Below are 25,371 nucleotides of genomic sequence, written 5' to 3'. Positions count from 1 at the left end.
TTAATTAAAAATATTTTATATTTTTAGATGAAAAAGATATGTAAGAAAAATTCTCGCAATGTATGCCGTCATATCGTGCATGGTATTTCAAATCGATCTCATCTCTTTTTTTGGATTACGGTTCAACTTGCCTCCAACAAGATATGAGCGTTCCTTTTCACATATTTAGACAGTTCACTTTCCTTTTCCCCAAGAAAGCTAAATAAAATTCTGTTTGTTTTTTGTTTGGCCAGAAATAAAGCTCGATTGTTTTGGAGGCATAGTTGGTGATGATGGGAAAAAAAAAGAGCAGTCGACGAGGAAGAAGATATGGACTATATAGCTTGAATTAATACTCTCCATCAACACAAAAAAAGTGTTCATTTTTCGAAAATATTAAAGATCTTATCACACAAAGCATTGGATCTTCAGCGTAAATCACATTTGTTAAAAAACTAACTACGATGTGGATTGACTTGCTCATTAAGTATCCCTTGATATTTTTAATATATATTAGAATTTTCAAGGACCTATTGCTAGAATGTATGACCTTGTTATCTTTTGACTTAATTTTCCTGTGCCTTGCACATTTGTGAGTCTTTAATGGTGTTCTCGTGTGAAGATTTTAGAAAATGGAGTGACAATTGGAGCTAAACTAAGCCACAAAAAAAAAAAAAAAAACCCATCCTTTGGCTATCTGGGAAACGATAATGATAGTGAAAAGCTAGCCAAATGATAATATGGTTTGGAATGTCTTGATCGTGTGCAAGAACCTAAACTAGCTTATGAACTTCAACACGTGGAAGAATAATTGATTATTTCACATGCTTCTCCTATGGACTATTGTTATAGATACTTCAATGTTCGGCTGTTAGCAAGCTCGGCTTAACAGTGGCCTTGTATTAAAAAAAAAAGAAAGAAGTCGCCACCTTAAAACAGAGTGAAATCTAACACAATTAAATTATTCAAATACCTAACAGCCTGTTTGGTTCAATCCTACTGCGCCACTGCAATGGGATTCTTTTCCCCATTGCCATTCCAAGTATGTTTTGTTGGGTTTATTGATAGCAGTAAACATTGCATTGGTAATATCCATTGACCATTTTTTGGTGCTGAACATTCCGAGAGAGGGGGCTATGAATGATCATTGAATACCAGCAATCCCCTTTAAGATGCCTATTTTATCCCCAATAATCAAAGATAAAAAGACAATATTTGCCCTCAACATTTCTCCTTCATTTCTCTGCTGTCTCCCTCCCTCCCCCATCATTGGATCCTTCCCTGTCATCCCCCTCCATCCTTCTTCCTCGTTTGCTCTTCTCCGTCGGGCTTTTGAGCAGTCAACTTGTTCTACCTTTTCCTTCTAATCATTAAAAAACAATAGAGGACATGATAGAGGTGCCATCGTTGTCGTCGTGAAAAGTGGATTTCAAACCAGTTCATCAGAGTTCAACCCAAATCTTTGCATTTGGTGATCTGCACAGGGAAGATGGAATGTACATTACCAATTGAAATTATAGAACCACCTTCACTTCTTCAGCCATTGCCGCAACAGATCCATTATCTCCAGCAGGGTTCTCATGCTTCTCCAGCAACAGTAGGGAAAGCTTTTGGGCTGATTGTCTGTTCCGCTTGGGGTTCCGCTTCCATTGCAGTTGCTGAACCTGAAGCTCCAACCCCATTTTCGGACGTGGAAGCCTTGAAGGTAGAGAGAGAAGAAAGAAACGGTTGTCGGGCCAGAGGAAGATGAAGGTTGTGGCTGGGACGAGGTTTACTATGCGACGAAGGACTGGTTAAAAATCAAGTTGGAGGAGGAAACAATGTCATAGTAATCAACATTTCTTTGATCCATATATGTGTTTGTACTTGTCGCTTTAGACCTGTGGTTGTGATTTTTATTGATGAAGAAGACAAGCAATGTGGAGGTGAGATCAATTTTTGTTACTTTTTTTTATTGAGAGTCATTCTGGACCTTTTTATTATTATTTCATTTGATTAAATATAAAAATAACAATTTTTTGCTCAATCTTCTTAATAACATACCAAACATATCAATGATGATAAGAATTGCATTACATTTCACTGTATTTCATTGCATTACCATCTTTCAAGGGTTCGAGAATTGAGGCAAAAACAGGTCTTAAGAAATTTGACTTTTTTTTTCCCCAGTTATTTCTTATCAATATAACGGAACAAACGACGTCGTTTTTGGCTGGGGAGTGTGGTGCGCACTACTAATCGGTCTCGCTTGGAGATCGCTCCCTCTCCGATCGTAGGGTTTGATATCCGGGAATTGAGCCAGACTCGTTGCTCGGAATTGTCTCCTCCTTCTGTTCCGCCACAAGCTCACAACAACAATTTTCCAATGGCGCCGCCTCCCGGACCTTATTCAGGAACCAGCACCCTAGCTTTGGTCCGTTCTCTGAAATTCCCTTTTCCTGTTTGTTTCTCCATATGAAAAAATGGTAGCGAAATGTGTATATATGGAAAAATCTGTTACTTTCGCAGGTTGCTCGAGCTTCTGCTTTCTCATTCGGCCTCGTTTATGGAAACATCAAGCTCAAGATCCTCAAGGTATTCTTTTCACATTCTTCCATTTTATCCCTTTGTGAACTCTGTAATCCGTATTGATCTTCATAATGCGTTTAGATTTGACGATCAAGGTCTCATTTCCTTTCCGTGTTGGCATTTGCTCAACGAATTCATGTATTTTATTTTCGTAATGGAGTTAAAATAAAAAATTTGATCTGAACTGCAACTCTCGTTGTATTTACTAACAAATACATGCGTGTAATAACTAATAAGGTTCAATGACTCCATCTGGCTACTTTATTACTCCAATGTGATTACTGGCTATCTATTTATTAGCTGCACTTAGCTCTCTCTGTGATGTATTAATAGACTAGGTATCCTCAGGAATCTGCCGGACTGTTTTTTCTATATAATAATGATTCACAGTGTGGCTTATCTGAATAGATTTTTAGCCACATATTTAAGGTTCTTAGTTTGATGAGTACTAAATTTTAACTCACAGATTGTGATTGACACCGTCTTCACGCTGACCTGTTCTCAGATTGATTAAAAACCCTTCGATTCTTAGTTAATGTTAAAGAGATTAATCTAAACATCTATGTCCTGTTCTTGACAGCGTAAACTTTTGTTAGTAATGATATTTTGACATGGTACCTGACCCTCTAGTGCTCAGTAATACTTATTTAAAATCAACTTTCAGAACATGGTATGACTTGTACAGAGGTCTGGTGTTTTCTCTACACATAAGACCCTGAAGGCATTTACATTATTATTTGGTCTTTCTTTTAACAGCCTAATCTCTTAGAATTAAGTGTTCTGTGCTGTTCATTGTGGGAATCAAGCTGTGGATGATGATCTTGATACAATTGTTAGATGGTCCTCTGTTTCGTTCCATTTTCTCCGTCACGTTCTAAATTAGGCAGGGTTTTGCCTCTTGCTTAGAGGAGGTTGCCTTTGCGTTCTCCCTTAATGTCCATTGTGCTTGGTTGAACTTTTGTTGGCTTATCTGGCTGCTGTCAAAGATGTATGATATTTTCACACACACACACACACACACATTTTATTGTATGTCCCCGAAGGGACTGTGTGTGTGTGTGTGTGTGTGTATAACGTTTAACTTTTCTTTTTCCTTTTGCAATTCATTTGTTTCAAATTTCAGGCGAAAGCTAAGTCTCAGAGTAAAGCTGAAGCGAAGTCTCATCATTGAAAGCACATGAGATAGATCCTTGTGACTGCCCATCATGGAACAGAATATAAAAATAATCTGTGAAAAGGAATTTTACCAATTCTTCTCCTTCTATTTTTTCCCTCCCAAGATTTTGGGATTAAGCTTTGAATTATGGTACAGCATTTTTGAGTTGAGTAACCCATCGAAAGAAAATTCTATAGTCATGATTTAACATGGTAGAATAATTAGCCCTTGTTTTGTTTTTTGAGGCGCAAATTTACGTTGTCAAGTGCTTCCTGTGTCTCTGCCTGCCATGCCTTGGTCACAAGATCATTGATAGGAACCTTGATCAATTTTAGTGGGTGGGAAATTGATATGTTAATTTGGATGATTTAGATTCTAAACTTTTTATTGATAGTACTTGGAAGGGTGGAAATTGAATTACTCCCTCCATTAAAAAATGTAAGGCATTTTTAATTGAATTTTACTTCCCAATAAAGTAATTATTTACTTTTAAATTAATTATATTTTTTTATATTTATTTTTATAAAATACCTTACAACAAATATAAAGTCATTATTAATGGAGGTATTTTTGTAAAAAAAATAATGATTCCACCTTAAAAGATTAAAATACTTTATATTTTTTAATATTTAATTTATTAAAACATATCTTACATTTTTAAACGGGAGGAATATGAATCATTTAAATGAAATATTGACAGTAAGGATTAAATGCCGTTCTCAATTCCTTTTGTTCTCTCAAAAAATATTTATTTTTCATGATTGTGAAAATATTATGGATGACTTGCACCTCATGTATTTTTTTTTTTAAAAAGGAATTAATGTGTTTTGTATGGTTTTTGAAAAATGAAAGTTGTTATTTATAGTTTATAAATAATACAATTTATTAAAATTATTAATTTTTTTTTATATTATATATGTTCTAAATTTCTGAGTTTCTTCCATAGTCTATACTAAAGTTTATATATACTACTCTTCCATAAATAGGCTGTAAAGTGTAAACATTTGAACACTTCTTAAAGCTGTTAAAATGAGAGTAGCGATTTACTGGAGGAACAATACACACACAAATCTTTATGGTTTAACTGATTTTTAAATTATGTCCTTACAGTTTATTTTATTTTAATTAAATTTTTATAATTTAATATATTATATAAGTTAATTTTTGAAGGTTAAAATTAATAATGAATGATTAAATTTTATAAAATAAAAATATTATTGAAGTTTACAGAAAATTTAATTTAATACCTTATTTACATTTTTATTAATTTTTATAAAAATTTTATATGTATAAGAAAATATTTAAAATACAATTTAATTACATAAATTTTGAGTTACAAAAATTATGTAATTAATTTTATATAAATGCTAATAATTTGATTTTTTAAAGAACAAATTTAAGGATTTTAACCTTAAGACATTAAAAAATTTACTTGATTAAAATTTAAAGGACATAATTAAAATAAAATAAATTGTAAGTATTTAAAAATTGAGTAAAATTATAAAATTTTGCAGATATATTTTCCCATTCTATAAAAAACTAATAATTTCACCTTTTTAAAAAATTCATACCAATATAAAGTTAAAACTAGATATCCTTTTACAGGAGATATAATAATTCTAATTTTTAAAAAGAGATAAGGAATTTTTTAGTCTTTTTTTAAAGTTGTCTTAACTATTAATTTGATCTCTCAAATTTAATTTTTACCAATTTGGTCCCATAATTTTACCTCATTGATTTGATTTTATTATTTAAAGAGAATGCAATACTGTTAAAATCTGCTGATATAGATAACAAAGTATTGATAGTAATCATGTAGATTAATAAAAAGAATTACATTTAAGTAGGTAAAAAACAAATTATAAAATTAAATAAAGAATACAATGGAAGAGATTATATTAATTAAAATTAAATTGATTCGAGAGCCAATTCATCCTCACTCAGTTACATATAAATGCATGTCAAGTTATTAATATACTTTATATATTATATTAGTTTGAGAGTTAATTTATATGTTAAAACTTAAAGAACTAATATAATAATTTAAGAAAACGCAAGGGATTAAGTTAATAAAAATTAAATTTAAATAACGAAATAAATAATTGAAGTAAACTTAAGAGATTGAAAGTTCTATTATTCTTTTTAAAAATTAAAAAAAGTTGCAATCATTGTTCATTTGTTCTAACATTTAAACCATATTAAAAATGTAAAAAATTAAAAAAATATATATATATATATATATATATAAAGTTAAACAGCAGCAGCAACTGCAGGGACTATAAATACTGTTCAAAACCTAGACATTATATAATTGAATTATAAAATATCTAAATAAGAGCTCAGTTAAGAAATGTTATTCTATATTTGTTTACACCCATAGCTAAACAAATATTTGGAATAAATGGGTTTATAAGTTATGCCATATACTAATTCTCTCTCTCTCTCTCTCTCGGGGTGCTGTAAATTTGCTCAGTGCGTTTGTTAAGACAAGTGGGCCAAAAAAAGCCTGAAAGAGTGTCATAACAGTGATGAGCCCAGTCCAGACTTATATCAGTCGGAAATCCCAGGACAGCCCTTGCAATTTTGTACCAGGACAAAAGTGATATGCAAGTTACCCCCCCCCCCCCCAAAAACAAAAAAACAGAGAAACTCTTAAGCAAATGCAATCTATATTTGTATATCTATAAAGTCTCATACAACAAATCATGATATTTATAACTCATGCCCCGTGAGTGCGACTTTTCTTTGTTTTCTTTCTTTCTTTTTTTTGATAATATGGGTAAGACTTTTTTTTATACTCTTCCTGTTAAAAAATATAAAATATTTTTAATTAAATTTTATTTTTAAATAAAGTATGTATTTATTCTTATTAAACACCTTATAATAAATATAAAACCAATCATCAATATGGGTAGTTTAAAACAAAGAAATAATTATACCTTAAAAAAATTAAAAATACTTTATATTTTTAACATTTATCCTTTAAAAATACTTTATATTTTTTAACGAAGAGAGTTTTTATTATCCCAAGAGATATAGATAGTGCAATTTTCATTTGATTCCGTTCCTTTTTTGTTTTTCTTTATTAAATACTCCCTCTATTTTTATTTATAAGAAAAATTATCACTTTTTAATTTTTTAATGACTAAAATTATTTATTTCAATAAGCATTCATTACACATTTCTTAAATTATCCCTAATAATTTGTATTAATGATAAAATAATTAATGCATACTTATGTTGATTAACATAGAATATTTTAGTTTATTAGACATTATTATAATAGTTAACTAATTTTTTTAAACTGTGTGATATAATTTTTCTCTTATATATAAAAACAAAAAGAGTACATAGTTGTCCTTATACTAGAGACAATAATGTTTAAAATACAATCAGATATTAAATGTAAGCATATTTTTTAGTGAATATCTAAATCTTGATTTCAATATTTTGCAAGTTAACCTATTTTGCTAGATCCAATCCCCTTTTTAAATTCTCTGTTCTTAATTATTACTTTCATTAATATTCTATCCGTCTCAAATTATAGAGCACTTTTGAAGGAATGTTTTCATGCTGAAACATGAGATATCTTAGGTAAATTAAGGTCTCCCTAAATATATCAATTTTAACATTATCCTTTCTCTCTCTATAATTAATTTCTATTCATTCTCTTTTCAATATATTAAATTATGAATATTTTTAAAAGTTTATATTTTTATTTTAAAAAAAATAAGATTGTTAAGTATCTTTAATGAGGTTTATTGATATGTGAATTTTATTTAAATGTATTTTATAATTTGAGATGGAGGGAGTTTTTTTTTCCTTCACTCTAATTTTTCAACGTCTTCCTTGAAATTTTGTTCAAATAAAAAATATCATTTAATCAAAATAATTCTATCAAGTTATTTTTTAAAAAAGCATATCAAGTTTGTGCTGGGGTCCAGCATATATTCCAAGATCTCAAAAAATGTTAAATCTAGAAGTAATCGAGATTACTGTGCTAGAAAGATTATGGGGAGACAGGGAAATCGTGAGATTAAGATAATCAGACATTACAAAACAAAGTGCAGTTGATCTTGTCTTTGTTGTTTTGTCTCTTTCCTCTTTAATTTTCTCTTACTTCATTCTTAAACACACATCAATTTGACCTCAGCTCAATTTGTTATCACTTATCACGGAATCTCTTTCATGATTCTAATTTTTATTTATTAAATATTATTTTTATCTTATTTAAAGTTACTTTCAATATGTTTGATTAGTATAAAAATTTTTTAAAACTTATTAATTCTATCTTAAATTTTAAAAGTTACCAACTTTACTTCTATTAAATATGCATATTTTAATAATATATTTTTTTCTTTTCAACATTTAATGAAGTGTAAAATAAAAATCTTATGATAAAAATTTAATCACATGATTTATAAATAAGATGAAAAAAATTCTTCTCTCACCTATTTTATAAAATAAAACCAGAGAGAGTAATAAATAATTTATAACATTTTAGAGTGAAATGATAGTCTCCAACTCTACGAGGCTAAAAAAGAATCCAAAGTCTCAAGACTGCAAAATTATTGGCTTGTTAGTTGATGGCCTTTTAAATGTTAAGCGCCGCTAATCAATGTTCAATCGATTATTTCTCAATCTTAAGTTTCCTATTTTTTAATTATAATGATTAACGAACGTCCCCCCAAAAAAAATTCTCCTCATGATGGTTGGCGTGCACTCTCTTATTTAGTGTTTTTCTTGTGAGTATATTATATTTTTTTAATATAAATATATGTTTTATTGCATAATATAAAGTGTATCTAATTTTTTTTAAATTCATAACGACTCTTTTAAAAAATAAATGTATTGTTCTATTTTATCACATTGATTATTAAATTATATTTCCTTACTGAACTATGCAAAAGATATTAATAATCAATGAAATTTTTTTATTAGAAGATAGTATATTAGTTTGCATAAGATTTTAAGTGAAATACGTGGATTTTAAATGTAAAGCATACTCCCTCTATTTAAAAATATAAAGCATATTTAATCAAATCTTGCCTCTAATAAAGTAATTATTTACTTTTAAACTAACTTTATTTTTTTATATTTACCTCTATTAAATACCCTATAATAAATATAAAGTTACTATCAATAAGGGTATTTTTTTTAAAAAATAATGATTACATTTCAAAAGACTAAAAATATATAACATTTTTTAATATCTAATTTTTTAAAAAATACTTTATATTTTTAAATGAAAAGAGTAAAAAATATGTAGAAGAGATGAAAAATAATGACAGAATAGGGAGATAAGAAATCCAATATACCAAAATCAATATATATTAACAAAATAAAAAAAAATGAGAGTGCTACAATTCCTATATTAGCCAAGGATGGGAGATTGAAAAGATCAAGCGATTTATAAATAATTTTAGTAATGCAGCTCTATATAATTATTATAATTTGATTAATTTTTTAAAGAGTTTCTTAAAAATTCAAGTAAAATTTAATAATCTTGTTTTTTTTATCGTAATTTTAAATTTTTAAAATATGAATAAATTTTGTCTATTTAAAAACACCAAAGGTGCAAATACAAAACTATTTTGGAGGCAGATGGGGATGGATTAGAGGATTTGGAGCAAAGTTATGTTTGGGGATTGTGGTGTGGATCTAATGCACTTCAAAGACAAGCATCTGCTTCTCTCATAAATAATTGATTTGAAGCAGATGTATGTCTTACACGCCGTGTCTCTTTACTTCTACTTGAACTTGTCTATAACTTCCCAACGAAATTCCTACATATAAAAAATTAAAAAAAATTTAATCACTTAATCTTATAATTTTAGTTTTGACTTAGTTGTAATTCAATATTTAAACTTTGACTTAATATAACTCAGTTTTTTAAGTTTTGACTCAATTATAATTAATTTCTGAATTTTGTCTCTTACAATTCAATCTTTAAAATTTTAACATTTTAAATATTGGTTTCTATATTTTAAAAAATAAAATTATAAAAATTAAAAATATTTTAAAATTTATTACTAATATTTTAAATTATTAAATCCTTTTAATATTTATAAATAAATATTAAAGGTTTAAAATATTTTTAATTTTTATAATTTTATTTCTTCAAATATAAGACCAATATTTAAGAGAATGAAACTTCAAAGACTAAATTATAAAAGACAAAATTTAGAGACTGATTTATAACTAAATTAAAACTTCAAAAACTGAATTATAACGAGTCAAAATTAAAAAACTGAGTTATAATTTAGTCAAAACTATAAAAATTAAATGATTAATTTTTGTCAAAAACTAATTATTACAGCTTAGCCAATCCGATGGAATAGAGGGGGGATTATGTCTCAAACTATATCACAATCTGTCTTTGTTTTTTTGGAAATAGTAATAAAAATAATACTTAATATATTTTTGTCTATAGTTTAATATTATGTTGATATATATTAATATTAAACATGGAAACATTTTTTATGAAAGGAATTAGATCCGGTTCATCGTAATTAAGCTGGTTTAAAATTTACAAAACAATGTAGTTAAACTTAAACATTAATAGTGAAGTTGCACTTATGATGATGGTGGCTCTCTCACACACACATTCATCCTCCCATTCTTATTATAAAACATTTAAAAGCAATAGATGATTGTTATTGAAAGTTTTTTTGATGAAAACCAACAGGTTTAGGGCTTGGCGAATGTAACTAATTTATCATAACACAATAAATTAATATTTAAATTTTTATTTAAAAAAGTGCATACATTTAGTGCCCTGATCATACCTCAAATAAAATCAAACATGCTCGATAAAAATAATTAGCTGATAGAATATTAATTATTTTTTAATATTACATCTATTTAAATTTATTTTTTATGAGAGATAATGTAATGTAATTTTAAAAGGTTTCTATTTAAATACTGGTAAAATTGATTTTTTTTATTTTTTAGATAAAGTTAAAAATTTAATCACATTTCATTGATTAATGTGTTATAATAAGGATCAAATAACATACTCCCTCTGTTTTTATTTATAGGAGAAATTACTATTTTTATATAAATAAAATCATATATTTTAATAAATATTTATTACACATTTTTTAAATCACCCCTTGTAATTTACATTAATGAAAAATAATTAATGTATGCTTATATTAATTAATATAGGGTATTTTAATTTATTTTTTTATTTTCATACATAATTATTATGGTTAAGTAGTTTTTTTAAACCGTATAATATAATTTTTTTATATATATAAAAGCGGAGGGAGCAAATATTAGTAACGATTTTTTTTTTTTTCAAAGTTTCAGATCTTTGTCCACAAATTTCACAATAATTTTGTCTGATACCATGTGATAAGAACCCAGCTACAAGATTTGACGTCCATAAACATTTTTCCCCAAAAAGTAACCACCAAACATGAACTCTTCTATCATGGCTTCCCTTATTATTCAGACACATAAGTTTTCATTTTACATTGCCAGTTTATACTAAATGCATTGATATATAAAATATTTAATAAAACAATTCTGCAAATTTACATATTACTTATTACATTTTAAAATTCATATATAAATCTTGCAATTAGCTCCAGCGCATTGAATAAAAAATGACGTTACAAATGGGGACATTGTTGCAATAGGGTGCCAATCATTTTAATTTTATAATATATATATATATATATCTATATATATAAAAGGATATTGATGATGATTTTTTTTTAAAAAAAACATTGAAACTTTAAGTTAGTGGGCTAAGTCACATGATCTCTGTCTCCCCCCTCTGACATCACATGGGCTAAAAACGACGAGGCCAACACACACAATCTCGTAATTATCTACAATCACAGGGTCATCTTTCTTTTGCCTAACATTATATAGTTTGCAACCTCCTTCGCATTCCACTCAACCGTCACCTCTTTTCCGCATACCGTTGTCAAAAAATTCCACGCTCTCTCTCTCTGCTGCGCTTTTCTCTTGCGATCGCTTCTCTGAAAAACAATAATGTCGCCGGCCGCCGCTAAGTGCAGCAAAATCCGACACATTGTTCGAATCCGCCAGATGCTTCTCCGGTGGCGCAAGAAGGCTCGCATAACGGCTGTTCGTACACCGTCCGATGTGCCGGCCGGGCACGTGGCTGTCTGCGTGGGACCCAGCTGCCGGAGGTTTATCGTGCGCGCAACGTACCTGAATCACCCGATCTTCAACAAGCTTCTAACTCGGGCCGAGGAGGAGTACGGGTTCTGCAACCAAGGCCCCTTGACGATCCCGTGCGACGAGTCGATGTTCGAGGAGGTCCTCCGGGTCGTTTCACGGTCTGAGTCGGGTCGCTCGTTCCGCTTCGTGAACCTCGAAGATTTCCAGAGACGCTGCCACGTGGACGTCCGAAGTAATTATGACTTGGCGGGAGAATCTTGGCCCTTGCTTCATGAGGAGCCCATCTGTTAAAGCTGACATGGGTCGGGTCGGGATGTGAGAGTCCGACGACAGAGCATAATTGACTAATTATATTTTTTGTAATTTTTTCACGACTGATATATATATTTATTTTTCATCGTTCCGATGAGTTTGTTTCAGAGATTACGTTAGTAGAGTGAGAAGATGGTTGGGTGGGAAAAACACCGATCAGTCCCCAGTCGAAACGAATTAAAGGGGTTCCGTCGGTTGATTTGGATTGTAAATTTTGTTAATTAGTGGATTCGAGTTGAATGGAATATTATTTAAGATTCCCTCATCTTCCTTTTTTAAAAATAAATTTTATCGAAAGTTAAATTATTTAAATAATATTAAAGTATGTTTTAAGTTCTTTAATTTTATATAAAATTTTAATTTAATTTTTTAATTTTATAAAGTATTTTTTTAATTCTTTAATTTTAACATTTTTAATTTAAAATAATTATTTTTTATCAATAATCATTACTTTAATTCTATATCTCAATTTTAATATTATTTTTTTTTCTATAATTAATTTTTATTTTTTTTTTTTAATATATTGAATGATAGATATTTTTATAAGTTTATATTTTTATTTTAAAAAAATAAGATTATTAAGTGTATTTAATAAGGTTTATTGATATATAAAATTTTATTTAAAAACATCTTATAATTTAAGGTGAGAAAAGTATTTTAAAAAAAATTAAATTTAATATGTTAATATATTACAATATTTTATTAATATTTAAAAATTTAATATAAAAATTTATTTAAATAAAACCAACAAACTTAAATTTAAATTATTAAACTTTTTTATAAAATTTAAAAATTAAAATAAAAATTATATAAAATTAAATCACTAAATATATATTATTTAAAGAGAAAAAGATTTGAGTGGAGTATTATTATTTTATCAGTCATTACAGAACTGTGGATGTTGTAGATCTGCCACTGGTGGCGGATTGGCTGGCCCACCAGCCACTCTCGGTTGAAGGGAGAGGGCGTGCATTATCTAATCAAACTTTTTTATGCCCGATTTAATTTATAAGTTCATAAAAGTATCTTTGGAGTAAGCATAATACAAAAAGTAATGATAAAAGTAAGCAGCAAGAGAACAAAACTATTATCATCCACGTCGTTTCTCTGTATCATATCATCTTTCGTTGCAAAAGTAATTAACTTTTGAAAAATACATATTGAACTTTTTAGGTATTCCCCACTTCCATTGCCCTTCACCCCTCTCATGTAATGTTAAATAAATAATAATATATTAACCACACATTTCTTGATTTTCTTCGCAGATAATCTATGGCTTAAAAGCTATTCATTCACATAAAAAGGAAGGTTAATAATATGTAAACTTAGAAGGGAAACAATTAAATCCGTGGGATGTTTGTACTTTGTACTCGAGAGAGAGAGGGAGAGGAGGGGGAGAGAGTACTGATGATGTACCAAAAAGGTAAGAAGAGAGAGATTTTTTTTTTTTTTGTGAAAGTATAAGCATAACCACTCTATCCTTTTGCAATTTGTACCCAACGACAGCTTTTTTTATTAGATTTAGTTGAAATGTTAAAGATTCTTGTCGGAGATAATATACTCCCTTCTTTAAAGAATTGAATGAAAAAATAAAAAATATTTTTAATTTTTTAAAATATAATTATTATTTTTTTAAAGTATTCTTATTAATGATTATTTTATATTTATTGTATGATATTTAATAATGATAAATATAAAAAGATAAAGTTAGTTGAAAAGTAGGTGCCTATTTTATTAAGGGGTGAGATTTAATTAAAAATGTCTTATATTTTTAAACAGTGAGAGTATAATTTATCTATATCAACATAATACTCCCTCCATTTCAAAGCATGAAATATTTTTAAATAAATTTCTATATATTAATAAAATTTATTAAATACACTTTACAATTTTATTTTTTAAAAAAATATAAATTTTTAAAAATACCATTTATTGAATACTCTATTAATGAAATAATATTGAAAAAAGAGAATATATAAGAAGGATAATACTCTCTCCGTCTCTATATATAAGAAATCTTTTAGAATATTTTTTTTGTCCCTAAATATAAGGGGTTATATGGCCTTTTTTTAATAAATGAACTATTATACTTTTATTAAATTGAAAAGAGAAAAATATAAGTACTTTTATTAATTTACTTTTAAAAAAGAGATTCATTTTTTATTTACAATAATTAAGAACAAAATTAAAATGTTGCTGTATTTTTAATTAAATAACTAACTTTTATTGGTATGCGTGAATATATTATATATAGGGATAGAGAGAGTATTAAAAAAAATTATTAATGAAACTTTATTTTTATCAAAGTATCTTATATTTTAAGACGTTAATTTTTTTTTGAAATATCTTATACTTTAAGATGGAGGGAGTATAACATAAAATTATGGAACCTGTTAATAAATATTCAACAGCCTGCTTAAGTTTGTAAGAAGTCTATAAAAAAATATAGAAGTCATGTTGCTCACAGATTGTAAATATTGCAATTACTTTTGAATTTTATATAAATATACAGAATCCGTTTTACTTTTTTTTTAATGAAATGTGTAAGGATTTAAAAAAATTTTCGACCTGAAAATATTGATTTAAAAGCGAAGGTCAGAAGTGGCTGTTGATTTCGAGCCGGTACTATTAGGTGAGGGGTGCAAAATATTACAATTTAGGAAGTAAATAGGTAAATTTTTCAAGGACATGGATGCGAAATACTAAAATTCATACCCAAGTTTCAATACGCTTCAAAATGAAGGGGTACATTTGTCACTCTAATCCCACTGTCGCTTTACATACCCTATTTTCTTTAAAAAAAAAAAAAGCAAAAAGAAAGCACTTTACTAACAGAACAATAATAGTTTAAAATCAGCAACGAATATTTTTTAAACAGAATATTCATTTTTGAAAGATAAATGTATTTTAAGAATCAACCAGGGCAACAAATTTAAGAAATTTCAAGAGTGAATTAGAATATATGAATTTTTAGAACTGAATCATGACCCTCCAAAATCTGAAAGGCCGGGTGGACCAAAAAAAAAATGAAGCGTAATAAATTTGGGAATGATTATGTTGAAAAAAGGATAGCACAGCACAAGGAGTGCTTGGAGGATAAAAAAGTATCCAATGAGAAATAAAAGAAAATTAATTGGGCCACACACCACACAGCCACACTGTGTATCCGTGTCACCATCTCACTATCAAAACGGAATTTTGTGTTCACAGTTTTTTTCCATTCTCCTTTTTGGACTTTTAAACATTTCCCACTCGTATTGGGCCCTCTTCCCGCTCATCTCCCATCCTTCAGACCATCATAAAGCACTCCGCTTTTCTCATGTAAAACATACATTAGTTTTTTTTTTTTTTTTGCCCTTGCCAAATCATGTGTTATATTTAGGAAAGAATAACAAGCAAAAACTTTGGAAAAATATTAATATCAATATAGGATTTTTCAAGACTAATATTCCTAAAATTGTAGTATTTTTTCTACTATATTTCAACATTAAAGTTTTTAATTTGACATTAATATTCTTACAAGGTCTTTATTTGTTATTTTTTCTAAATACTTAGTCACCCAAACTAAGAGATGCTCCCAAATGATGTGTCATACTTAGGAGTGGATGACAAGTAAAAAACATGTAAGAACATATGAGATTAAGATTTTTCAAGACTGACATTCCCGAATTTTAGTATTCCTTCTACCATATTTCAGTATTAAAGTTTTTAATTTGATATTAATATTCTTACAAGATCTTTATTTATTATTCTCCTTATATAGTTAGTTACCCAACCCAAGAGACGCTCCTCGAAAATCACAAAAATAAAAAATGTCTTCAACAACAAATATAAATTCATGAAGGCCAACACATTAGGCTAAGAACCTTCAAGGTATATATGATGGCAAATTAATTAAGTTGATCTTCTTATTGGAAAATATACCAGTAAAGCAAGTTTCATTTATAGTATGTTTGGTATAAAAAAAATTTAATTTTAACAAAAGAAATTAGGAATGTACCTCAAAAAAGTGAAATATGTACATTTCTCCTCTTTTTTTTTTATAGAAAATACTTTTTTACCAACCAAACATTTTATTATTGCTTGATCTTAATTAGAAAAGGAAGATAGCAGATAAAAATGCTTGAAGAGATGGCCTTATTATTGACATGGGATGGGTGAATGATGTGAAATCCGGCAAGTATATATATATATATAACCTCGCTATATAGCCACCTTCAATCCAAAGCTTCATGTGCAAATTAATGTCTATACCATCACAGCTGTTTTCAATATTGAATTTCGGATAAGACTAAGACGTACTCTTTTTTTCAAAAAAAATAAAACTAAATAATGGTCGTAGTATAAAGAATCAGATTATTAAGATAGTGGAAGCATTACATGTAAACGCACGCATTTGCATGTGAGAAATATTCATGCATTCTATCTTTTCCACGTATGCCAATCTATCACTCTATTATGTCATTTTTTTTTTCCAAATAATAATTAAAAAAAAACCCAATCACCCCACAAGAAGATCTCTAATCTTCAATCCAACGGTTAGAAGAAACGGGTGAGACCACGTGGGCCCACTACCCGTTTGGTTTTAGTTTGCGTGTGGGGGCAGCGATCCTCTGCGGCTCGTCCCCACATAATAATTCAGCGGTGTTGGTGTGGGGCCACATGAAGACCGCACATCAAGTCATCGGTCATCAGCCACCCACTGCCTAAAAACAACATTCCATTGCACGTCGCTTTCATGTTTTCTGTTTTTGCATGTAACCGCCGGTGATTTTATGACTCCCGGACATTTGAGCCACACAGTACGCTTATCGTACCGTGGTAGGTAATTTTGTCCCCTCACGGTTCTTTTTTTAATAAGGAGAATCAGGCCTTAAAATAATAAAATATTTTATTTTAATGTTATTCATTCTGATGTTACAATATAAATTTAAAATTTTTATTATAATTTTTTTTAAGAGTAAAAATATAATTTTATTCTTATATGATTTGAAAACTCAAATTATGTACAATATAATATATGCAAATATTTATGCATATTCAGTTGATCTATAGATTAATTAAAATAAAGTCACGTAGAGCATTTATAATACAATATTCATAGATGCACAATACAATATTTATAGATATATAATACAATATTCATGAATTCTCAATATAATATTTATGTGTGTCCATGAATAGACATTTAGTTGAGAATGCATTGACATTGTATTATGTATCCACATATATTATATACATCACTTATACATTTTATTAAACCTATTGATTAATTAGACATGCATGAACATTGTGTTATACATTGATGGATATCGTGTTGTGCATAATTTGAGTTTTTAAATCATATAAGGGTAAAATTGTACTTTCACTTTTAAAAAAATTGCAACAAAGACCCTCAAGCTTGCAGTGCAATAACATAATATATCGGGCCTGCAATCAATTTTTTTCTCTTTTAAAGCCTGCATTGCCATTCTTCCTTTTTTCTCCCCTTAATAAAGAAGGAAAAAATAACACAAAATATTGATAATTAACTACAATGTCACAATTACTTCCTGTTATTCCAATTATAAGTCACATTATTAAATTTTTAAAATAATTTTTTTTAACTTTTCATTGAATGTTAGAAAAGAGAAAATGTATTGTTAATACTCATTTCATTTAAAAATATAAGATATTTTTAATCAAATCTCATCCTTCAATAAAGTAGTTATTTACTTTCAAACTAACCTTATCTTTTTATATTTACTCCTATTAAATATCCTACAATAAATATAAAGTTATTGATTAACAGGGACACTTTTTAAAAAAGACAATGATTATACCTCAAAAGATTAAAAATGCTTTATATTTTTGAACATATAACTTTTTAAAAAATGTCTTACATTTTTAAATAGAGAGAATATATATATATATATATATATATATTTATATATTTAATAGGGGCAAGGCTGAGATTTTATTAGATTTTAATATAGAATTAATAAATTTTAAGGTTTTTTTTGTTTTGATAAAACATACTAAAAGTGAGTTATAAATAAAATAAGAGAAGTATTATTTAGTTTCTAAAGATTTGTTTGCCATTTTGATTTTTAATGAAATGATATATTTTATCTCAATAAATATTGTTTTAAATGGCTCCTTTAATTGAATTATTGATAAAAACAAAATAAAAAATGATTCCTTTCTTTCTGTAAATTTATTTATCGGAAAAATGCAATTTTGAGAAAGAGAGTAACTATTTTCTAATATGTTTATAAATCATAAATTTGTGGAAAGGAAGTAATCCTTTGCTATTATGTTTCAGACCATAACCCAATCAAAGTAGTCATTTAATATAATAATCACTAAGGCAACTGTGCCGTTTCGCCAAAAACTAAAGTGCTAGACAAGTCTTAGGCTAAACAATAACAGTCACATTTTATAATATTTAATTGTTATTTGTAGGACTTTTTTTTTGGTCATTCTCCCAATAAATACTATTATAATTTTATAACCATAAAAAATAGGGAGAATAGCATTTGAGAATCTTTTAAAAGAATTATTCATAAATAAAGATCATAATAAGTTACTATTTAGAAAAAGCAAATCTCTATTATTATTTTAACAAGTTATTCTGTATTAATTTTTGCATGTGAATAAACTTTTTTTTAGAGATTTTTAAATGTGATTCTTAAAAAAATAAAACAAAAACTTAAAATGTTTGAATTTGATTTGAAGGATTCTTAGGGGTAGATTCCGTGCTCTTCGTTTTGCAGACCTGCGCTCATTACTTGGATATTTAATTTATATGTAATGTAATTAAAGCAAAAGGCTGCAACAAAACTTCATGGAACATTTTTTTTATATTAGGAAGAAAGAAGAATATTCGCGACCTTTTGACGATACTTTAAAGTAATAACTGCAATGATCCCAGCTCAAAAAAAAAAAAAAAAAAAAAAAACACAAAACTACAATGATCCTGTATATTCACGTGAAACTTGAATGAATCCCAAGTAACGCTGCTCTCAAAAGAAGAATGATATACATGTCCTAAAAGAATTAATTAATTTAAATAAAGTTTTAAGTATTAAAATTTAATCATTTATAAATTCAGCTTTTAATTTTATAATTTTATTATAATAAATTTATAATTTATTTTTTAAATTTTAACATAGTTAAAAAATAAATAAATTTATTTTTGTTGTTAAAATTTAAAACATAAATTATAAATTTATTATAATAAAATTATAAAATTAAAAGCTTAACTTATAAATTTTTAAAATTTAATATTTAAAACACTATTTGAATTAAGTAGTGACCTCTTTATCGTTTTTATGTTGATTAGACATGTTCTTAAATTTGAAAGTACATGTCTTCTGAAGTTGGATTACTAAATTTATGTGGATTTTTATTTTTTAAGTATTTTTATTTTATTATTTTTTATAGAATATAAACTATTTTCTGTCTTTTTTTTTTACATTTCATATAAATTTATTATTTTTAATTTTAGAGAATTTAAATCCTAATTTTTTTTATTTATTTCCTGGAGATGAAAATGAATTGCATTGCTCATAAATAATATACTATACTTCACCCAATCCATATTATAAAATAACCTATTATACTATCAACTTTATATATAAATAGAAGGATCCAGTAAAAAAGTAGCTAATCGTTTTAAAATTTAAAAATTATAGAGGGATTGTTTAGTTAATTTATACGTTATTTTAGTTAACTAAAAAGTTGGTTCCTTAAATAAGGAATGTCAGAAAAATGAATATCTAGAAAAAAATTAATGCTTTAGATGAAATCAAATCTTACATTAAGAATTATGGAAAAGGTCCTTATAACAAGAATCATGATATATTAAATCTAATAATCACATAGCACACGTTAATTTCTCAATTAATTGAGTGTAAAAGTGGAATGATAAAATTTGTAGAAATAAATTAGTTAAAATGTTTTTATTAGTATGTCTAATTTAAATAATTTTGTTTGTTGAAAAGAAATGGAGAGAATATTATTTAATTATTAATATTTTAATTATTATTGTTCTGCATCTATTTGTCTTGTATGATATCAAGATGAATGTCAATGGTTAGCTATCCTAATAAATGCGAAGCCGCCTTATTTTTTAAAATAAGATCATGAGTTTAAATTCAGTGTTGGTATGATTGTGCGCAAGCATGTATTTTTCTTTTTTACATCCAAGGGTTATATTATGGGTAAAATTTTAAAGTAGGATATCAAGGTAAATTGGGGGTGAATCTCATCTTATTTCCTTTTATCTCTTGTCACCATCAAAATCCGTGACTTTTGAATCATACAAAAAGAGACACCAATCAGACTGATTAAGGCGGAAATCCATGTCAGTGTAAATCCTATGTCATTTAAGGATTGCTTCTTCTATATTTAGTGTTGTTAAAATTTAAATTTATATTTATTAGAAAATATAAAGTATATTTTATTTTTAATGACTTTATATTGGTGAACCTTAAAAAGCAAACAGTTTTTTTCCTAGGGAGTTAGGAGTTTCAATTTTCGACATTTACATATGGAGTAAATGTTTCGCCAAAAGAAAAAGCATCCGAGTGATGTCTCTTAATTGCACCTAATGACTCGATCCTAATTAGAAAAATCTGTATCCACAAATATAAATGTATATGTGTGTGTGTATACGTATATATAGACACACACACACAAGATGTGTCCCAATCGTCATCTCTCTTCAAAGATACGTTTTGGAGCCCCAACAAGCCCTTCCCTACATCTCTTCTTATCTGCCAACAACGTCTTTTTCATTTTCCAAAGAGAGAGAGACAAATATGTAATTTGAAAATAACAATTGGGATCTTCATATTCATATCATAGCATGCCATTTGGAAGTAATATATTTTACGACTGATTATCCCTTTAAAATATATAACTTTATAACTTATTGCTGAAAATATAGTTATTGTAAAAAAAAAATTGTAGTCATTAGACTTGTTATTCCTCTGAAAATCAAAACAAGAATACTATAATTTATTTTTGAAAAAAATTATCATGGCTAATCTGAGAAAATATACCAAAAGTCTGATTTGAACTGGGTGAGCAAATAATAGTCCAAGAATGGCGCTTTCCAGGAAATTGCAGAGAACATGGGTGTCATGACTTTTGGACAAAAGTTCAAGGGGAAAAAAAAACCTCATTGCAGGGTAGATCCCTAATCTTATTCTCAGTTCTACACTTGAAGACAATAACTACCTAAACAATCCTAATCAGAAAGTTTGAAATAACTGCCTAAAACTCTCCCAATATATGATCTTTTTTCCATCTACAAGATTCAATTTCCAACCTTCAACCTTCTATAATTGCCAATGAAGTATGTTTGGCAGATCTCCGTATCGTGAAGGGAAGAAATGCATTAAATACCATACTAAACATAAAAAAATTTAAATATTAGCATAATGGCATCTTAATTAATATAACTAACATCCAATATACTAAAAACTCTAACAAAAATAAGCTCCTCAGCTAGTTCTTGTATGAAGGACGGGAGAGAGTATAATAATATACCAAACCAGGACATAAAAGCTAAAAGATTGATAGGAACACTAATCTTCCTGCAGCAAAGTGACAAAAACATGTATATATAGAGTCTGGCATGCATCTGAATCTGCCATGTTTATTTAGAAGCACTTCCCTGTTTAAATTGTTTCGCAATATATGCATATGTTTGCTGGTCCAGACAAATGAGCCCCTCATGTGTAAACCGGTAGGACGGTGCCAGAGAGAGAAAAAGAGGAGTGGGCAAAGAACAAGTGTGCAGAAGCAATCCAAGATATATATATTTTTCCCTCAAGAGTAAAATTAAATTTGAATTGGATCCTGGGGAGAAGCACAAGATATTCTTTTGTGGAATAATTGAGTTTGGTAGGGAAAGTTAATTATATACACGAGGATTCGAAATATTCGGAATTATTTAGAGGAGCAAGTAATAAGTATTCATGCCAGCGGAAGTTTATATGGTTGAAACCCCAAAAGATCAAGAGCAAAAGATCCAAGCAGTACTAATTTAAGAGATCAGAGTCAGCCTTTGTTTCTCTGCTTAAGCATATGATTTGCAAGGTCTTACTCAATCACCAACAATTCAACGTGATTTCAAGAAAAAAATTAATCCCACTTCAGAAATTAATCCCACTTCAGTCTCATTAATTATAAACCAGATCAGAGTGTCGTTTGATTCAGAAAAATACAATCTTCAAGCTTTCATTATACTTATTCTTGCTTGACACACAGAATATTTCAGAAAAGTGTGTCATATCATATACATAAAAATATATATCTAGCTGGTGGGGTAATTTAAAAACCAAGCCACATAGAACTCAGATGACCCGTACAAACTTTAAGTACTTGATATTCCGTGACAACCTAGGCATGCACTGGTCCCTTATCTTCATTTTTCTTTAATGTATCATACTCATTTTTAATTAATACAGGACCGAATCTTGCGTTTCCCAAGTTGCTACCGTTCGCACATCCTGACTATTCTAAGCCTAAATGAAGTATTTTTTCATCGATCATACGGAGAAGACACAAAGCAACCTGAATCTTTAGCATTTATCAAAAAGTGTGTGTATAATATCCAGAAAGAGAAAGAGAAAGATAGGTAATAGAGAATCATGCATATAAATATGATTCTCTCTATGCGCATTAACAGTATGAAATATAAATATAGAATTTAATTTACTGAGAGAGAGAGAGATATTGGCATAGAGCGATTGGAGTAGAGTGAGCAAAAAAAAACTCCCATTTTTCCATTGACATAACTAACTTCTCTCACAGGGGATGCAGAATTTTATAGAACCTCTGTGAGGAAAATCTCGAACCTTTTTACAGATTTCACCCACATGAAATATTGCACATGGGTTCAAAGTTAGAGTCACTGGTAAACACAAAAACCCGAACAGGGTTCCAAAACGAGACCACAGGAAAGAATGAAAGAAGAAAGCAGATCAAGAATTGATTACAAGAAAAAACATGGCTCTGAAGAGAGATGTTAAAAAAAAAAGAGAAGCAAAAGCTGCTGCTAGCTTCATCTTGGTCATGCATCTTCTTCACGGCAGAGCCATCAAACAGATTGTTCCCAGCTTCTTATTTTCTCTAATTCATCTGAGCATTGATGTTAGGGACCTGAAAACACCTTCCTCACAAGGAATGGTGAGACCCATATCGTGATCGAAGCCAAATTCTTCTTCAGCCTGACGAAGGAGGGACTGGAATTCTGGGTGAGTCAAGAAGGAGATAGGCACAATATACCTACTTCTGTTTTCACCAACGTACACGGCAAAATGGCCTTTTGGTACGTCAAGAGGGAGGCCGTCATCGTCATAGCCATGTTTCTTTCCTAAGCTGGAACATCTCTTGAGGATTTGTTTCAGAACTGCAGTCTGGGGAAGCTTGCTGGGTTTTCTAATGGCCATGAGAGATGGCGTGATCTAAAGATTAATTGTTGAGTAAAGTGTTGAGATAAGAGAATAGAAGTAGAGGCAGTGGGTGAAGGCTAGTGTGGGGAGTGACGGGGGTATTTATGAAGAGCCAGGCCTCTCCTGATGTAAAATAAATATCAGATATATTCATTTTTTTTAAATCATTCTGAGTCTAATACGTGATTATAAGATCATTGAATAAGTGAAGGGGGAGAGAGAGTTGTAGAACTAAAAGGACAGGCCACGGGTGTATGGGTATATGTGTAGTAAATGGAAGGACATGGTAGGAGAGCAGACCATTGGCTTCTGATATCCAATGTTGGCCCTCCCAATGGCAACCTGGTCCCATTCTCTCTCTCAACAATTGCCACCGATTTTCTTCTTTGTTTGCTTCTTTATTCATGTTTTGATAACAATGATCGTAAATGAGAAAGTTATTGAGCAGGTTGATCGTATGGAATTTAAGTCCGGTGAACAGAGCAAGGAAGATCAAGGACAACACTTAAGAAAATTATTGAGCGGACCTTTGGTGAACTGTTTATCTAACAGTTGATTGTTGGTAGAGTATAATGATATCATGCCATCTATGCAGTTGATCCCACTTAATAGGATATGACTTATTATTGTTGATCGTAAATAGGTTCTCATCTCATCTAGCCATTTTCAGTCACATCCACTTTTCTCTCTCATTGCTGTTTAACCTTGTATCTTCTTCTATTTCAGTTTTACTGCTCTTTGCATTGCATGTACTTCTGTTTTTCGTATTACGATTGGACTTGTCTTCTCTAATTATTTCTTTGCACCATCTTCAAAGGCACGCTCCCCTATATCCGGATGCACATTTATTAATGAAGCACGAAAGATGCAATCCCATGTGATATTGCTAAGAGAGAGCTATGCCCCGACAAAATTAAATTTGACTCTTTATTAGTGATATACTAAATATAAAATAATTATTTATCTAAACAAGATCTACTGAATTTTGAACTATTCATTATCAATTTCTAAAATGATATAACGCTTCATGATCATGAAAACTCCTGATTTGACTAAAACTTGCTCTTTTTCTTCTTCAAATAATTGCTCTTTAATTACAATGAAGTTTCTTGTTGAGATGAACTACTAATCACATGGAATGTTTCACTTTAAGGCTTGCTAACATCAATTTATGTGGGCTATGTAGAATCTCACTCTTCTACTCACCGCTAAACTACTCTCTCTCTCTCTCTCTTCCCCCACCATAATTCACGGACCTACAAGAATAAAGTGTACTCTTCGGTACAAGCTGGTGTTCGTTTGGCTTTTCTGATGCTTGGGGCTTGTGATACTGTGGACTCTGTGGCACATGAAACAAATAGACCCTTAGACTCTGTGCAACAACAAACCATTTTTGCAGAAACCCACGCGTCAGTTTCTGCCTTTGCAGGTTTTTGACCCCAGTCGTTATATGTTTAGAACGAAATTTATTTCCGACTTGAATAAAGTAACAATTACGCCTTAGCCTTCAGTACTTGATCTTTTTTTTTTTTTTTTTTTTAAGGTGAACTTCAGTACTTGATCCTATTCCTACTGCTTATTTGTGCCTGTTTGGGCACTTCATTATTATTCTTTTTGTCTATCTTCTAATTACTCCACGCATGTTCCACTTCCACATCAGTCATGCACATATGACATTAATTAGTCTCAGCATTCTATAGCTACACTACCAATCCAGGTTCTTGAATATTTGAGTTGAGTAAACTAATC

At 29.1% G+C, this 25,371-nt stretch overlaps 3 protein-coding genes across 3 annotated transcripts; 2 read left to right on the top strand and 1 right to left on the bottom strand.

The window, feature by feature from the left end:
* The first annotated feature begins 2,200 nt into the window (after positions 1-2,200).
* LOC129293529 (uncharacterized) lies at positions 2,201-3,924 on the top strand. Its single transcript, XM_054931539.1, has 3 exons — positions 2,201-2,392; positions 2,488-2,553; positions 3,671-3,924. The coding sequence occupies exons 1-3, from the start codon at positions 2,345-2,347 to the stop codon at positions 3,716-3,718; spliced, it is 162 nt and encodes a 53-aa protein (XP_054787514.1). The 5' UTR covers positions 2,201-2,344; the 3' UTR covers positions 3,719-3,924.
* Positions 3,925-11,625: 7,701 nt separating this feature from the next.
* LOC129293885 (indole-3-acetic acid-induced protein ARG7) lies at positions 11,626-12,440 on the top strand. Its single transcript, XM_054932008.1, has one exon. It carries the CDS (start codon positions 11,711-11,713, stop codon positions 12,152-12,154), a length of 444 nt encoding a protein of 147 aa, XP_054787983.1. The 5' UTR covers positions 11,626-11,710; the 3' UTR covers positions 12,155-12,440.
* Positions 12,441-22,928: 10,488 nt separating this feature from the next.
* On the bottom strand, positions 22,929-23,846 carry LOC129293871 (protein SMALL AUXIN UP-REGULATED RNA 12-like). Its single transcript, XM_054931989.1, has one exon. It carries the CDS (start codon positions 23,617-23,619, stop codon positions 23,305-23,307), a length of 315 nt encoding a protein of 104 aa, XP_054787964.1. The 5' UTR covers positions 23,620-23,846; the 3' UTR covers positions 22,929-23,304.
* Positions 23,847-25,371: the final 1,525 nt, after the last annotated feature.

The sequence above is a fragment of the Prosopis cineraria genome, unplaced genomic scaffold (genome assembly GCF_029017545.1).
Source record: "Prosopis cineraria cultivar Desert tree isolate PC_DT_omini unplaced genomic scaffold, ASM2901754v1 PC14, whole genome shotgun sequence".
In the NCBI taxonomy this organism is placed as follows: Eukaryota; Viridiplantae; Streptophyta; class Magnoliopsida; order Fabales; family Fabaceae; genus Prosopis; species Prosopis cineraria.
This window is presented reverse-complemented; position numbering and strand designations above follow the sequence as displayed.

Excerpts from the sequence above, each read along its gene's own strand:
- LOC129293885 (XM_054932008.1), top strand. The coding sequence starts at position 11,711 with ATGTCGCCGGCCGCCGCTAAGTGCAGCAAAATCCGACACATTGTTCGA.
- LOC129293529 (XM_054931539.1), top strand. The coding sequence starts at position 2,345 with ATGGCGCCGCCTCCCGGACCTTATTCAGGAACCAGCACCCTAGCTTTG. Across the intron at positions 2,393-2,487 it reads GAACCAGCACCCTAGCTTTG|GTTGCTCGAGCTTCTGCTTT; the intron begins GTCCGTTCTCTG and ends TTACTTTCGCAG. Across the intron at positions 2,554-3,670 it reads TCAAGCTCAAGATCCTCAAG|GCGAAAGCTAAGTCTCAGAG; the intron begins GTATTCTTTTCA and ends TTCAAATTTCAG.
- LOC129293871 (XM_054931989.1), bottom strand. The coding sequence starts at position 23,619 with ATGGCCATTAGAAAACCCAGCAAGCTTCCCCAGACTGCAGTTCTGAAA.